Below are 17,459 nucleotides of genomic sequence, written 5' to 3' on the forward strand. Positions count from 1 at the left end.
GGAAGTGAAAAAAATAGTAAGTTAATTACAAGATTGAATACAGGTTGAAAATGACTCAATTTCTCTAATGGCTCAATTTTATCATTTTGATTTGAAGGCAAAAATTGGCTATACTCTCGTATATTAACACTTCAAAATGTGGTTACAAGACCTATGCCTAGCTCTTCTGCAAGCTCATCCCATACTGGAAGGAGTGTGAACAGAACAAGGAATATGGCCACCGTAACAATGCCTTTCCTCCACGTTCCCACCTCAGTCACATCGTTTAGGCATGGTTTCTCTGGAGTTCTCTGAAAAACATAAGGTTGAAGCCGAAATCAGAAAAGGATTTGAAAGCATGAAAAACATATAATTCACCCTTATTTAATTTCACCTATCTGGGTACCTGGCATATTATCACATATAGTCCCCAAGGAAGGGATAAAGGCCCACCAAGCTGGAAGCAAAAAAAAAAAAAAAAAAAAAACGAAAAAATTAGTTGAGAATATAAATCACCTGTTCAATGATTTAAAAAACAAACTTATCTGAAACGTTAAAGATGCTATATCAAATCAAAGTAAATCAAATAAAATAGAATGGATGCAGCATTGTATTATGAGCCATCAGCACTAGAATGACCAAACAAAGAAGCATACCACTCCCAATCCAAGCATTGTGTAAGTTGTCAAGCCAAAACCAATCAGTGCATTTCTTCCAAAAGCACCCTATAAGCACATGCCATCAGTTTGTGCTAAGGGATGGAGATTGTTTCCAGTCCAAAACTATACCCCTTGATTTAACAAAATGGATATCCCAGTTCAAATAGAAGATAAAAAGGCTACCTGTACAGCTCTTCCACCATCAAGGCACCCCACTGGAAGCATATTAAAAGCTGTTGTGGTCAAGCCACACCTGCAATAGTAAATTTTATGCGTCAGCATATCTCATAATGTTACAAGTCGAATCAGAGATTCAAGAAATTGTGGGCTACCAGCCAGCAATCACCAAAGGATGAATTGTAACCGTTGAAGCATGCATTGCTCTGCAAGTTAATAAGAGCAATGTGTCAATAAAAATTTTGATGATGCAAGCAAGAATTATTAAGTTTAGATTAGTCATCTGCTAGAGTAATTGAAATAGGAAACACAGCAGTGGCACCAGTGAATTCTTAGTTTGCCAACTAATATAGTTTTTTGTTTTTTAATAAGTCCATGGAAGCAGAGAAGGGCTCACGTGTAACCAAGAGTGGCTCTGCTGATGAGACCAAGAAGCAATGAACCTTGAAACAATGTGCTGGGAACCTGCACCAAATCTCCAGCAGCATCTGGATTTGATGAGAGCAATAGGCCAACAACAAACATTGAGAAAGATAAAGCAGCACCAGCAATCGGACCCGCGAGTGAAATGTCTACTTTTGTACTCCGATCTGGAAGAATGGATTTAAACTACAAAAAGTAATATGTTTTAGTCATTCAATTTAGATGATTGATTCTAAGATGCATTGCTTAGACTTGACAACAGATAACTTGCAGAGTTGCAGTTATTTTCCTGAATTCTTTATCTATTGAAGATCAAAATCTGAGAACAAGAACACCTGATAGGAACAATGCATTCAGACTTGAAAGTAAAAATAGGCATACGGTTTTTCCAACTTGTTTCAAAGTCTAGAGTCACTGTCAGATAGGTTTACCTGAGTGATTGCACCAAAGCTGCCAAGAGTAATGTTTGGAATGAAAAAGGGAATGCTTAGTTTTACTTTCTTCGGGAAAGCAGCTAAAAAGTGACCAACGTCCTGCAAACATTCATCCCACATTTAGCAAGACAAACCACAGCATCGGAATTTAATTAATACATATATGACCAACATTTGATCATATCACATGGGGGAAAAACACTAACCAAGAAATAGTTAGAAAAAAAATTAGACAATGCATAATAAAAATTCTGATTACTGTTATATTCCAATCACTAATATACATGCTGTGCGATTCTCCGACTGAAAATCCTGAGCATTGAAAAACACCAACATTAATAGTACTGTAATCAATGAACAATATCCATGCATCTGCCAGAGGTTCAGAAGTGTTCAATACAATGTCAAACATGGCGGTCAAACTATCCATACACAGATGAAAATGAATTACCAAAACCAATTTATGCACACAATCACCATAAGATATTAAACTTCACTCCCCAGTATGAGGTTTTCACATCATATATAAAATGCTTTAACAAGTTGACCAAGATAAAGAATGTCAAACCAAACGTGGTAGCATTAGCACAATCCCTGTGATTTATTTGAAGGACATTTGACTTCATGACAAAGAATGCTGAATTCAAACTATAAATTAGGATGCTAAGCAATTAACTATACCAGAAATTTTGGTACTTTAAAAAACAAATAGTTGATTGTCTACCTCAAAAAATTGTCACGTTGTAGTATCACATAGAGCAGTTTCAGGTCCCACCTGCTTAACTATCACCCTAAGCATTGGCACCACTGAACAAACTAGAACTAACAGAAGTAGACTACAACGAGACGGACATATCAGAAATTTGAGCACTTCACAAAAACATATAAAAATAGAGTACAGAAAGTAGATAAATTTTTGCATATAACACAGCCCAATGTAATGTGGTAGGCAACCAAAATATCCCATGTGCTTATCTAGCCAAAGCCGAAACAAATGAAATGTTGCTTACATGAAATAGCAGAACACCCAAGACACCATATGCTAGGGGCAAAGCAGACTCTACAAAAGGGTACAGCAGCTCCACATTGGGGGGGTCAATGGCATTTGGATCTGTGAAGTATTTTACTACCTCAGGAGGCAGTCTATTTATCTGTTTAATTAACAGTATGAAATCAATATTACAAATTTTCAAATAAAAAAGAAAGTACAGATTGACAAACAGTAGATGATGTCAACAAATATAAAGGAAATGGGAATGAATAGAAATATCGACGGCTGCCATGGGTCTGCCAAAGTGTATTTGCAATTAGCTAACCTGAGATGCAATTCCTAACTCAACAGAGGAGCCAATGGTCAAAAGGAATAACAAAAAAGCAATCACATATTGCCAGAGCGTTGTTGGCCCCGGTTCAGAGACCTCTTTTCGCAGCAGACCAAAGCTAACACGTGGTCCACCACGGGGATCTGGTCCTTCGGAATTGGGTTCCTCAACCATGAAAAAATTGTATTTATCACCTGTGATCTCAACTAACCGACTCTGAAGTTTGGCATATACATCTTCTCTCTTTCCCCTTAGATTTCCAAGAAAAAGAATGCCCTCTCCCAAATCTCCAAAGGGCTCTTCTTTGGTCACCCAAAATGTTGAATAGCCAAATAGATTTTCCTTAATTAGCTTTACATCAGCAGGGTCAACTTTTTCGGGTCCAAGAAGCTCCATCAGTTTGAAAGAGTCAATTTGAAAATTATTATGGGCTGATCCAACCGGAGACATAGTTGGTGGCTGAAAACAGGCGAAAATCATCAGAACAAGAATAGTTATCTCAGGATATTACATAACACAAAAACACATTCATATCCTTTTCAGTCTTATACTCTCCCAGACTCTATCTTTATACATGTCATTAGTATACGTGTGTCTAGTTTTATATGTGAAAGAAGTGAACCAGCATGACTCATTGGTGGAAAGGGATGTTGAATAACACGACTACCAACCAGAAATCAAGTACTTGGATAAGGCAGGTTTTAGCAGAAGGCAACTAAATTTTCATTAAAATTCTAAGGCAGAAATGCTGGAGTTTGACAGAAAATATGTCGCTTGAACTGTATATTGTTTGCGAATAAATAAAGTTAAAAACCATGCATTACCCTATCTTGCATCTGACTAGTCGTTAACATTTTCTATATGCAGAGCTTGATATAAAATAGAATTGAAACTCTATGGACTTAGAAGAACCTTGACCATACAACAACTTTGGCAGACTTGGTCTAGAGCATCTTCATTGATTACTTATTGCCAATTCATTATATAGCAACCAAATCAAAGACTTTTGCTCGAGAGCTCCATTTCCAACTTGAAGACTCCAATTCCGTATAACCAAAGTAATCACAAAGATATTGTAAAAAACTCACAATGATCATTCTTGATTGAGATATCCCCTCTTTTACATAGCAATCACACATCTTGTGCTTGAGCAAATTACCGACCACTTAAATAAGAATTACATGGTTTCATGCAAGACCTTTATACAAGAATACCCAATTCATCAACCATTTATGCCAAGCATATGCATAAAGCATGTGAAGGAATCACTCATAACTTCCACATTTTCAATCTACAAATTGCTTCCCAAGTTATGAAATATTATTATAACATCATTCAAGTAGAAAAACTTTGAAATGAATGCGTAGAGACGCTGTTTGTTATTGAGATTGTGTAGCTGTAACTTTACGGCTACAGAACTAAAGTGTGCTTTATAAGTTGATTTAATAAATTACTTTTATGATGAAAAACCTATAATCTGTTCATTATTTTTAGCATAATAATTAATTAAAAATCATGTTAACTTTTACACTATTAACTTTTATTTTATAATTACAATCTTTTTCAGCTACTGCTTAAAAACTACTGCACCTAAATAGCAAACAGTGCTAGAAGTACCCAGAAGAAAATGAAAAGGAGAAAAATGTACCGGTGAAGAAGCAGAAGTGGGGGTCTTGTCCGAAGTGAACTCATTTGCATTGCTACTGCTGCTGCTTTTCTCTTCTGTTTCGTCAGGCGATGACGACGTCGTTGCGACACTCGAATCATTCGATGCATTATCTTCATTTTTCTCTGAATTATTGCTACTGTTATTAGCACTACAAAAACACCTAAAGCTATCAAAAGTTCTAAGACTCACACGCCTATACGAAACTCCTCCTTTGCTTTGCAAACAACAAGAAAAAGAACCCTTCTTCTTCTTCTTCTTCGAGCTCTTGATTTTAAACACTTGAATTCTCTCATTGTGAAGAGGAACCGAATGGAGCCTGCCTCTGACGTTGACATAGCTAAAACTAAAAATACAGCTGGCTAGAGTTCCCATCCAATCAAGAACACGAGAGCTGAAAATGTTTGTTTCAGTCGAGCATTTGGGTATTTTTTTTATTGAATTTGAAATTTTGAAGAATGGATTTTCGCGGATTTGCTGTGGGTAGAGAGGTTGAGAAGAGGAACTATTGTATTATTGAATAAAGAAGAGGTCGTTTGGCTGAAACAACGTTACCAGCATATCTTCTTTTGCTCCGCCGGATTTTTTTTTTCACAAAAAAATAATATCTTTTTTTTAAAATTGATTTTGTTGCCTTTTGATTTTCTATGGTCTCGCTAGGGTGACACGTGGCGAAGGCCCAAATTCCATTTTTCTTTTTACATGTTTGAGCAAGTTATACTATTTTAAATTATCACGAATTAGATGCTATAAAACTTTTCATAATGTTAAGATAAATTTTTTTTTATTAATATTTTAAAATCGTATTGTATCTTTTTTTTTTTTAAACTTCACCCACTAAACATTAGTTCTTGTACTCAATTATTAGTTAAATTGTGCAAAATATCTTTATAACCAGTTAAGTTGTATTATTCATGACTTGTACCACAGCTGAAATAATTTTTTTACGCCTCTCTGGTTACGGAATTTATAATTGAGGAGTGAATAACTTGTATGTATTAGCGGGAAAAAGCAAACCTAAAAGAGAGTTTGTTCTCAAAAGGATTTGAGAATTTTAAAGGGTTAGAGCATCGCCAAAAGACTTTTCAAATAAGATTTTATTAATTATTTGAAGGGCTATATCAACATTTAAGGCTCCAAAAGACACTCCAATTAAAATTCTTCAAATAAAAAATGATTCTCCCTCTTTAATTTATATTTTATTATTTTTTGTTGAAGAAAAAGAGAAATGTGTTTTAATTATTATTGACTTTTCCTTTTAAAAAATAGTTATTTAATTAAAATAATATTAACTCATTTTTATTTGAAGAGTCTTTTAGAGAACAATATCTTTTTTCACTCATCTATTTGCCACATAAGTAAGCAAATGAATATTTGAAAAATAAAATTTATAGAGCCTTTTAGAAATGTTCTTAGCTGTGAAATAGGAGTTAGATGAATTATAAGCACTGAAATTCTAAGTCTTTTAAATGGATTTAATTAGAAGAGGGGTTTCATAAGTGTTTTGGAGGGGTGTTAATAGCTCAAGTCTTATAAAATCTGATAGCGGCCGACCTTTTCTTTTTAAACCCAAATCAAATTTAGCTGGAAAAAGCAAACCTAAAAGAGAGTTTGTTCTTGAAAGGACTTGAGGATTTTGAAGGGTTAGCTGTGAAATAGGAGTTAGATGAATTATAAGCACTGAAATTCTAAGTCTTTTAAATGGGTTTAGTTAGAAGAGGGGTTTCACAAGTGTTTTGGAGGGGTGTTAATAGCTCAAGTCTTATAAAATCTGATTGCGGCCGATCTTTTCTTTTTAAACCCAAATCAAAATTGGGTGCACGGTACCAGCGGACCATGAGCCCACTGGCTTTTTAGGCATTACGACCGACTTGAAATTTCAAATAACAAGAAGCAAATTACAAGTTTCCTATTTTATATTCCGAAAAATTACCGCTTTGAACAAAATGACGCCAAATTAGTCGTTGCAAAATGCTTACCATCAACGCAACACGCACGACACTCGGCACGCAAGCGAAAATACTACCAACACAGTAAAACACACATTAATATTAACATATAATAATAATAATAATAATAATCTTTTTTGATAAATTATAATAATAATAATATAAATAAGGGCCAAATCGCGCCTTTGGTTGTTTCATTCTCTCCCTTGTGTTTCTGTCTTTCTTCACAAACGCAGAGAGAGAGAGAGAGAGACGCGAGAGTGAGTGATAGACTGATAGTGATGGAAGCGTCTTCTCTTCCTCTCTTCATTTCACTCTGGTTATTAATCGTTTCGCGTGCCCACTTTGTGGCCCCTCTCAAAGGTCTCTTCTTTGTTCCTTCTTTTTATTCATTCGCCAGCAGCGTCTTTTGGGGATGTCAGTAATGAAAACAATAAGTTCGACTTACTTTTTAGGATTCGGTTATGTTTAATCTCTACGTAGGTAAATTAATTAATTTAAATAATTTTTCTCTCGAGGAATCTCTGCTAGCCGTATGATTTAATGGATATTGGTTTATTCAATGCTTCAGTACGTTTTTGCCCGATAATACTGATCGAAGAAGGACTTACTGGATAATGATTGTGTTTTAGAAATGCTTAAGGTTTATGGATATTTTTGTTTGCTCAAATTCAGTTGTATAACCCAAATTTTCTGATCCAGGTGATAAATTTTACTACAATGACAATGATAGCGTAAACTTTTCGTTTTGCAGGTATCGACAGTGGGAGTCCTTCTATAGATGTCACACCGTATCCCCTTTCTGAGAAATCCTCAGTTCATGGGTCCCACGATGTTTTATCATGTGAAAGAGTTCAAGTCTCTGGTTACTCAAGGATGAAACTTGGGAGTTATCCCAGTTCCTTCCGAGTCACTTTGGCTCCCTCTGTGGTGATCCCAGAGAGATTACATCATAAAATTCAGGTTTGCTTTCACCGGTAAGTGACATATCTTGATGATGAATTCTGTTTTTGCTTCTCTCTGCCTCTCCCTCGGGCAATTTGGGAAATATTCAAATTTAATAGTTGTGGGTAGTTGTGTCTTACTGAAACTGTGTTTGCAGGAATGCTTCACTTGGATTATGTCAATGTGAGAAGGATGAGTGGAAGGATATCCAGAAGGGGGGAATTTGGAGCACTGTCATGTCCCCATATGAGGATAGATATGTTGATGTCAAGTTTGTTGGCAGAGTATCTGGTTCTGTTTCAGTTGCGGTCGAGGAAGGTGTGGCATTCTCCTTTATCCACTGCCTGGTTATTTTGTTAATGTCCTACATGTTGTGATTGTGGATTTCTTAATGCATGTTACTTATCTTCGTGTTTGTGCAGATTTTCAGAGATGGCGGCTCCTTTGTCTAGCTTTTGGATTTTTTACACTGCTGTTGGCACCAGTTGTCAGCAGTTGGGTTCCTTTTTACTATAGCAGTTCAATGGCTATAGGAGTTTTTCTTGTCATTCTAATTATTCTTTTTCAGGTATTTGATTCCTTTCTCTTCTTGTTTTTCAATATTCTACTTTTCCCTTTTATGTCTGTTACTTTGGTTGCCCACGGGGAATAGTCAGTTAGTTACTGGATGTTAAGCCGTACATGATCAGAAAGGAGGTTGGAGTTGCAATTAATGAAACTGATCTACTGTTGTTTACACATTGTTTCTGCTCCCTAAGAAACTTTTGTTGATTGGCTACTCTAGTATCAATTTTAGTGAAAGTTTACCCTTAGTTGCTGGATAACATGATATATGTTTTTCATATTAGCTCAGTGTTGTTTAAGTTTATGTTTCCCTATTTGTTTTTAAGTTCTAATTTATTATTATTCCTTTTTTTTTTAATTTCTTTTTGATGTAGGGAATGAAGTTGTTGCCAACTGGAAGGAAAAATGTCTTGTATCTTACCATATATGGTTCAGTGGTAAGTCTGCTTTTAATCTTTAGCCGATAAGCTGGATATATGTTTGTAATGCAATATGAATCTTACTATTAACTATATTTGCAGCTTGGCGCTGGATCTTTCCTTTTACATCAATTCTCAGTGCTGGTGAACTCAATTCTTATCAATTTTGGGTTCAGTGAGGAGATGCACAATCCAGTAAGTCTGTTTTTTCCTTTCTGCAATCTTTAACTGCCCTCGTTGGCTTCCATAGGTTCTCTTTGACTTAATATTACTATTATTTAGATCTCTGCTCTAGTTGCTTTTCTATGTAGAGTGAATCACTATGGAAATGAAATAGAAGAAGTGACAAATGCCTAATAACCAATGAGGGGCTAAGGAATGGCGACCTGTGTGATGACTGAAACTGTTAACAGCGACCTTTATGAATCCTCGTGATCTATAAGTCATGCAATTGGACTTACTTTTTGAGCTGTCATCTGGAGGAGATATAGTTGGCCAAATGAGATTTTGAAACGCTGGATAAAATTTTCACAGATAGGATGAGAAGATGCATAGAAGGCATGTAAAATAGATAAGGGCAAAAGATTGTGCGATGTGGTTTATTTTCCAGGCTAGATGATCTGAAATAGGTTGCTGTGATGGATGATTTTGGCCTCTTTGCATATGTATGCATCTTTTTCAGCTTTGCTTTTTGTTGGGACCTGCGGTTGTAAATTTTATCTTGCATTTCCATCTTTGGGGATCATGGATTTTGCTTGATTGTTGCCGGCCATATTGGTCTTTTGGGAACATATCCATTAAATGTCTTCGTTTTATTTATTCATTTGTTAAATTTCTAATTACCATTGATATTTGTTTAGATGTTCTGCTTGCTCTTTCCAAGTGAAGTAACTTATCAACTACAAAACTGTTATTCTTCTTGCAGGTCGCTATATTTGTACTAGTGGGCATTGTCCTTGCGGGAGCTGCTTTAGGGTACTGGATTGTGAGGAAATTTGTAATTTCAAAAGATGGAACTGTTGATGTTGGTGTTGCTCAATTTGTTAAATGGGCTATGCGCATCATTGCGAGTACATCTATATTCCAGGTATGTTGTTGCATTAATGTTGGTTGTGATGTTGACTAGGAAAGGTTTCTGTTCATTATCTTGCTTATATTGGCTTTTCTGAATTTTTCAATGATTGTATTTGAACTTTCCCTTTCTCATTGGTTGAAAGTTAATAATCAATGAATTTTCCTCTTTGGACATTTTAATTACTTTTTTCACTTTATGAGGTCGTAAATGGATGGGTTGAGTATGACCTGACATGAGCCCTTGTGCGGTTGGACTAGCTTCCTGTTGGTGTTTGGACTTGGATTAACATGGATCAACCTGTCTTCAGTTCGGGCTGAGTTCATTGACCATCTGAGCTAATCTACATTTGACCTCTTATATAAGCTTATAATGTCTGTGATTTATATCTATTAAAAATAACTTGATGGGTTAAAAAGTAGATAAGTTAATATGTTAATGGCCCTTCTCAAACAGATCTTCCTACTCTACTTTCCAAGACAGAGAATTGTGAACTGAAAGTTCTGACATGGAAGTTCTGCCCCAGTCCTGTCAAGTGGTTGCAGCCCATGAAGCATGAAAATGATCATCCCCTCCAAGGTTGGCTGTGAGGTCTAACCAACTGGGCGGTGATGAAGACACCCTTTTAAGTTCAGGCTGATACGACCTAATGAAAGTGAGACGTGATTAAATAGCTTTAGTGAGCTTTTGAATTTGGATTTAAGCTTGACTTCAACCAAATCTGTCTCATCCTGCCCAAGTTTCATTTTTCATGGAAAAGCAATTACCTTACGGTGACTACTCTTGATTTTGTGTCCCGTGACTTTTGAGATAATCTGAACTGATATAGAATGTTGACCTGAAACCAGAATAGACTTTTGAGATGGACTAATTGGAATTTTTTTTTTTACTATTTGATGTAAAGGGATGTTTTTCCTGCCAAACATCATACGCTAATTTAGATTCTAAGACTTTTGGTGCTGTATTACTTTTATATTCTGGCATGGGCTACTTTGCTGCACATTTACTCACATCATCAGTTTATTTTGCTCTTATGGTTTGACATTTTGTATTACTATATTTTCTGGTGTATTCTTCTGCAGAGCACCCTGGATGCTCCTTTAGCATTGGGGGCGTTGATCTCTTGCTGCATTGTCTGCTCTCTCATCACTTCTCCAAAGTGGGTTGCCAGTTGGATGCAATGTTCGAGTCAGACAACAAACAAGCATGGACGCGCTGAATTTCTGAGCAGGTCACCTGTAGTTGGATCCAGAGGAAAGTTGTGGTCGACCCCTAAGAGTACCAAGAGCCCGCCTTTGTGGTCAAACTCTCCTGTTAGAGGTATTTATTATTTATTTTTTGTGGTTTTGCCTTTGTATGCACATGTTAATTGCCATGTTGCGCATTACTGAATGCAGATGAAATTAAAATTTTCTTGTTAACCCTGAAAGATACACTAAATTGGATACACAATCAAGTGAAGGTGTAATTATCATTTTGTTTGAGGGAACAAATTGCAGTAATCTGTTTAGCACCATGTTCATATAATTTCATAATCATCAAATGGGGGATTTCCTAGTAAAAAGTTGAACCTATTGACACACCATCCTTCATTGTTGATGTTATGAGCATTTTTAATTGGTTTTACAAATAGCCTTTTGGAGTTGTTGCCTGATTGACTGCGAAGGGTCCTTTCTATTTTCCAACAAATATTTTCCTGGGTGAAAGCTAAATTTGTAAAGATTTGGTAATTTTGCATCTTTCTTTCTTTACAAGATTCTTCACCTGCCTTTTGTCTGGAAAGCTATTTATTTCAGGAGTGTGGATGATTTCCTATGCATTTTCCCTTTCTATGCTTGCATTGTCGTTGCTTGAAGCATACATATTTTGTCTTGCTTAAATTATTGTTACTGACATCAACCTACTTCCACAGAGTCGGTAGGTGATTAATTAATTGTCTTATGATTTGTCGCAGGTGTGGTTTCACCATATTCTGGTGAGAGGGTAATAAATCAGCGAGACTACTACTCAACCTTTCACGATACAGGAAAACGAAAGAGGTTTACAGAGCAAGAGTGGGAGGATTTAACCCGGGATTCCACCCGGCAAGCAGTTGCAGAATTGGCTGCATCTCCAGAGTTTGCCGATTGGATCATTGAGCATGCTGACAGGATTAAACTCCTTCCAAGTGAGAGTTCAGAAGAAGCACTGGGCAGTGAATCTGATTCTACAGATGAGAACGATGCGGCCAGCTGCAGCGGGTTTAGGTTTTTCGGTTGGTAGATTGATGAATTGTATACAGAACATGATATAATGAAGACTCGCACCATTCATTATTAACATGTAAATAGTGGTAGGAAATTTTCCGGATTTGATTCAGGAGTAGCTTTAGCACGGCAGTTTTTCGGAAGTTAGCCAACCATGTGGTAATTGAAGTGCGTAATTCTTTCTAATCTAATGTCTATGCACGCATTATAGTCTTGTATTGACAGATCAAATGAGTAGATTTATTTTATTGACTTTTGTTGATTTTTTTATTTTAATTTTAAAAATTCAAGGTTTGCTAAGAAAGATAAGTGGGTACATACAGTACCGTCACAGAATGACGAATAATACATCACAAGGTGTCCAGTCCACCAATAAAAATAAAAGAAAATAAAATAAATCATAAGGGGGAAAAAAATAACACAATACAAGCTTTGAAGAAGAAAAGGTAGAATGGATGATCAAAAAGGGTCTTCCTCCAAACTGTAGAGTCTAAACAGGAAAGAAAATGCAAAACGCACCATCTCCCTCCCCATCGCCCACAACAACACCCCTGTCTTCGCCGACATCATCCCTCTCCCTGACCCAGACCATCAACGGGTCCCATCACTTCACCATAAAGGGCTACTCCCTCTCCAAGGGCATTGGCATCGGCAAGCACATCGCCAGCGATAACTTCTCTGTCGGCGGCTACCAGTGGGCCATCTATTTCTACCCCGACGGCAAGAATCCCGAAGACAACTCCACCTATGTCTCCGTGTTCATTGCCCTAGCCAGCGAGGGCACCGACGTAAGGGCGCTCTTCGAGCTCACCCTTGTTGATCAGAGTGGCAAAGGGAAGCACAAGGTCCATTCCCATTTCGATCGCTCCTTGGAGAGTGGGCCCTATACCCTTAAATACCGCGGCAGCATGTGGTCAGTAGTCACAACATTAATTTTTTCCCTTCTTTTTTTTCCCGTCTTTTCTTTAGATTTTGTCTGATTTTCTTCAAGTGAAAAAAAAAAAATTCATAATACGATGACCAAAGTCTTTCTCTTTTAATACAACTTATGTGTTGACTTAATAATGTATGTGCCACCACGGGACATTTTGAAGAAATTTGGATTCTGTATGTATAATCTTCTTTACATGTTTTTTTTTTCTTTCTTGTTTTGAAATTTAGGAGATAGGTGTAACCTAACATCGGGAATTTTTCAGTTTTGATCTGGCTTTGTATAAGTAGTACATGCTGCAGTTTCTTTTTTTACTTTATTGAGGATTGTTTTGTGTGGATTTAGTGAACTAAGTTGGTATTCTTTTCTTTTTTCTTTTTTCTTTTTTTGGTTAGGGGCTACAAGCGTTTTTTTAGGCGGGCTATGCTTGAAACATCGGATTTTCTCAAGGATGATTGCTTGAAAATTAATTGCACAGTTGGTGTCGTGGTTTCTGCAATAGATTGCTCGAGATTGCACTCCATACAGGTTCCTGAATCTGATATAGGAGATCATTTTGGTATGTTATTGGAAAATGAGGAGAGTTCAGATATTACTTTTAATGTTGTTGGTGAAAAGTTCCATGCTCATAAGTTGGTATTGGCTGCTCGGTCTCCTGTATTCGAAACTGAATTTTTGGATGCAATGGAGGAAGATAATCACGAAATAGTTGTTACAGATATGGAACCTAAGGTTTTTAAGGTAGTAACATGCTTTCTTTTTCCTTTAAAGCAAATAAGCAATGTTTGAATTTTGTGGCTTTATATGTTTTTTAAGGCAGTGGAGCATAGTTACGGCTTTCGTCCTTGTTTTTCTAATATGTTATAACATGTGAATCGGCAGGCTTTGTTACACTTCATATACAAAGATACTCTTATTGAGGATGGGGAGTGCTCTGCATCAAGTTCATCTTGTGTGCCATCTGTATCTGATACATTAGAAGCAAAATTGTTAGCTGCAGCAGAAAAATATGTCTTGCCTAGACTTAGACTGATGTGTGAGTCTGTGCTCTGCAAAGTTATATCAGTGAATTCAGTTGCCCATACGCTGGCACTGGCTGATCGTCATTGTGCTATGGATCTTAAATCTGTTTGCCTCAAATTTGCTGCTGAAAACCTCGTAGGTATGTCCTTTCAGTTTGATCTTTTCGTTCTCAGTTTTCTATTTCACTTTTATTGTAGATTGGGGTTTACATAACAATTTGGATAATGCTGGAATGTGGTTTGCAGAATAAGATATTATTATTTGCACCCCTTAATGAATTGCTCTTTGTTTATTCCCCAATTTTGTATGGCCCCACACATGCAATGTATAGTATATATTAGTTGCAATATTTGAGTGAATGTAATAGGAGGCGGTTATATTCTCCTGGTCTAGCAGAGATTGTTTTGCAGGTGATCCTTTTTATTCTTGTCTTGTCTATTGGGGCCAAAGTGAGTGATCTATGGATGAGTATCCAATCATTTGTTTCATGCTTGTTTGAGTAGAAGTAAGTAGATATCCCATATTTTGCTAAGAGTGGCTAGTATTTGCCAAACTAATCACCTTCAGGGGTGGTCAGATGTGAACTGCAATCATGGAAAGAGACTTGGCCCTTATAATGTCAAATTTTTGGTGCATAAAAGAGATAGTTCTGAAGAAATTTAAATGTGTGATGGCAGGTGTGTAAATTAGTTGTCAATAGATTGTGAGGAGATGTGGGTAGTTTTGTATATGACTGGACAGTGATAGAATCAGTGTAGTTCAAGAGTTATTGTGGCAATAATGTATTTCACAGTGTAAATAGATTGTTTATTTAAGAAAAGGAGGAAGGAAATGCTGATGGTACTGTATAGATGGGCCAAGGTTAAAATTACTCTAATTCTGGATATATATAATATATATATATATATATAGGGTGCTGTTCCAATTCGGGACTCCCGGATTGGAACAGTGTGCGGAACAAAGGCTGGTGGCCTTTGGATTTAAATCCAAAGGCACCAGGCCCCACCATGTGCAGCCAACCAAAAAAAATAAAAAAGAAGCCACCGCTGGTGGCTTCCCGGACAGTGATACAATCCGGGAGTCCCGGATTGGATCAATGTCCTATATATATATAGATATAGATGATTGCACTTGTGCCAATTTATGTTCAAAATGGTGATGGAGCAGGAGGGTATAAAGTTTGAATGAGTCCACTGGCAGTCTTTTGCAAGAGTCAGATTTGTTGATGAGATGAACCTTTAAGAAAAGCAATGTGACCGAAAGTCTATCGGAAGACTGAGGATGAATTCATATGGGCAACATGGCACTGATGAAGGTGAGAGGGGGCGGCAACAAGAGCATTAGTTTATTTGGTTTTGAAAGGATGTGAAGTTCATAGTGTTTCTACGATGCCTTCAAAATATGTATGTGACACAAATGGGAGTTCTGTTGATTTTTGTTAATTCATCAAACTGTTTCTGTGGCTTGTGACTTCAATTAGGGTCAGAATTCGATTAGACAAATTTCCTCTTGAGCAGTTGAGTTCTAAAGCAAATTGTGATTTCTTGTTAGTTTGTTACTTGGTTATATTTTTGTTCAGGCCCTATTTCCCTCCTTCCTATATCCTATCTGGTATTTTCATGTGGTTCTGAACCAATTTAGTCAATTTTCATCACCATTGGAAATATGAGAACATCATTGCTGTTTACCATATGCGTACCTCTTGAGACACCATGGATCAAGGAATGTTGACCAACATAAAGGTCTATTCAAAGCAGTCCGTTTGTTCTTGAACTGAATTGGATGAATTGCTTCAATTTGGCACCTTTTCTATGTTGATAGCTTGAAGGATTTTTTTTTCTTTTTTTTTTTGGGGGGGCGGGAATAAGATGTAGCTTGTGCACCCGTGGCACTTAACAGAAATGAAATCTAGAAATACAATGAACTCTTCTTGTTCTATTCCCGCCCTTTGAGGAAACAGACAGTTATAAAAGGTAAGGTAAGATAGGTCGTCCATTCCCTCTTAAAGTCATGAATGACAGGACATTGAAGAGGGATATATCATTTGGTGTGTTTCTATATCTTCCTTTTTTGTCTAAATGATTTTTGCCTGTTTACTTGGGACAAAGTACTTCTGATGAAATTGTCTAGCTCAATTGTGTGCTTAACCCTTCTTCATCAACAACTTGAAACCAAGAAAAACAAGTTTGAAGGAAAAATTAAAAAAATCATTGAGTTTGTGTTCCTGGTCAAGGTTGCTTTGGTGTGGTGGATACTTGTTGTATGAACTGAAATGACACAAATATTAAAGTAGCCATTGTAGGGCCAGTTTGGGATTGCAAATAAGCTGCTTTTGTTGTGTGGATGGAAAAAGCTATCGACTAACAAGCAGCTCAGTGTTTGGTAAATTGTGTTTGTGTTGTTGCGGTTACTGTGAGTTTGAAAGTAGAGTATATGTGTTTTGGTGAACGTTGTGATGTTAGTGTTGTTTTATTATACAACAACCAAAATGGACATAAGTTTGATATATATGTTTTTTTATTTGTATATTAGAGTTTTGGAAAATTAAGACGTGTCCTTTTGTTAGAATATTAAGATTATATTAAGAACTTTAAAAATATATGGTGGCCTATTTAATAAGTTGTTTATAAAAAGTAACTCTCTAACTGCTTTTAAAAGCTACTGTCAAAATGGAGAAACTTATGAAATCAACAGCTTTTAAAGGATTTACTAAACACCATTTTTGTCAAAACTTATGTAATAGGCTTACTTATGGCATTTCAACTGCAATCCCAAACGGGACCTTTAACATGAAAAACTTCTAAGTTGGGCATGAATGAAGTTGAGGATTTCATGTTTAAACAACTGCAGAGCCTTCTGTTTACGAAGTGTTTTGCTCTGCAGGAGGTCTGGGCAGTATTGAAAACCTGGGAATCAAGGCTGCAGCCTGAGGTTTTCGTTATTTGTGATGAGATTTATTCTTCCCACTCTAACTCGTAATTTCTGAATTCTCTGATTGTCTTCATTTGATGCAGCTGTTATGCGCTCAGATGGTTTTCAATATCTCAAGGAAAACTGCCCGTTGCTGCAGTCTGAGCTACTAAAAACAGTAGCAGGATGTGATGAGGAAGTCAGCGGGTGGGGGAAAAGCCGAAGTGTGTGGGCACAGTTTTCAGATGGTGATGATACGAATGACCGGAGTGTGAGGCAACAAACGTGGGAAAACGGAGGAGAGAGAAATGGAAGCTTGTGGGTACAGCTTGATGGTGGCGACGCTGTTGGGAGTCCTAGGGAAGAAGAAGATTGAATACTGCTAACAGGGTCAAACTAGTTTCTCTATTGCCAATTTTGTTGGCATCAAATGGGAAGAAAAAAAATGTGGATTAAAAAAGGATGAGAAGGGCATAAAAGATTTGCAGAGAACAGTGAGAAAATATGGCCTCCTTTCCTTTTTGCATCCACATTTAAACTGTTCTCTGTTGTTGTATGTTCAATTAATAACAGATGCTAGTGGTGGCAATAAACTGAAGGGTGTAACTTGGTGTTGTATCAAATATGGTGTCAATGGAAATAATGATTCTTTATGATTCAAGCACATTCTAGCACTACTGTATTCTGGTCTGGTAGGTAGGAAAATCATTCAACTAAGGATTGTGATCGTACCCAATTTG

At 36.8% G+C, this 17,459-nt stretch overlaps 3 protein-coding genes across 4 annotated transcripts; 2 read left to right on the top strand and 1 right to left on the bottom strand.

Moving 5' to 3' along the window:
- Positions 1-21: 21 nt before the first annotated feature.
- Positions 22-5,255, bottom strand: LOC102611982 (probable zinc metalloprotease EGY1, chloroplastic). The gene is made up of 10 exons (XM_006479104.4): positions 4,643-5,255; positions 2,989-3,453; positions 2,683-2,823; positions 1,670-1,771; positions 1,213-1,424; positions 971-1,021; positions 822-891; positions 636-704; positions 386-436; positions 22-290 (listed from the first exon to the last, which is right to left on the bottom strand). Exons 1-10 carry the CDS (start codon positions 5,033-5,035, stop codon positions 132-134), a joined length of 1,713 nt encoding a protein of 570 aa, XP_006479167.2. The 5' UTR covers positions 5,036-5,255; the 3' UTR covers positions 22-131.
- Positions 5,256-6,802: 1,547 nt separating this feature from the next.
- On the top strand, positions 6,803-12,107 carry LOC102612275 (uncharacterized). Its single transcript, XM_006479105.4, has 9 exons — positions 6,803-6,972; positions 7,364-7,586; positions 7,712-7,872; positions 7,977-8,122; positions 8,493-8,555; positions 8,640-8,732; positions 9,463-9,624; positions 10,692-10,929; positions 11,564-12,107. Exons 1-9 carry the CDS (start codon positions 6,891-6,893, stop codon positions 11,869-11,871), a joined length of 1,476 nt encoding a protein of 491 aa, XP_006479168.2. The 5' UTR covers positions 6,803-6,890; the 3' UTR covers positions 11,872-12,107.
- Positions 12,108-12,206: 99 nt separating this feature from the next.
- LOC102613280 (BTB/POZ and MATH domain-containing protein 4) lies at positions 12,207-17,380 on the top strand. Of its 2 annotated transcripts, XM_006479111.4 has the most exons (5): positions 12,207-12,768; positions 13,182-13,527; positions 13,669-13,948; positions 16,693-16,740; positions 16,824-16,972. In XM_006479111.4, exons 1-4 carry the CDS (start codon positions 12,362-12,364, stop codon positions 16,737-16,739), a joined length of 1,080 nt encoding a protein of 359 aa, XP_006479174.2. In that variant the 5' UTR covers positions 12,207-12,361; the 3' UTR covers position 16,740; positions 16,824-16,972. The 2 variants fall into 2 exon arrangements, with proteins under 2 accessions (XP_006479174.2, XP_006479172.2); XM_006479109.4 differs by lacking the exon at positions 16,693-16,740 and having other exon boundaries at positions 16,824-17,380.
- Positions 17,381-17,459: the final 79 nt, after the last annotated feature.

The sequence above is a fragment of the Citrus sinensis genome, chromosome 3 (assembly GCF_022201045.2).
Source record: "Citrus sinensis cultivar Valencia sweet orange chromosome 3, DVS_A1.0, whole genome shotgun sequence".
Lineage (NCBI taxonomy): Eukaryota > Viridiplantae > Streptophyta > Magnoliopsida > Sapindales > Rutaceae > Citrus > Citrus sinensis.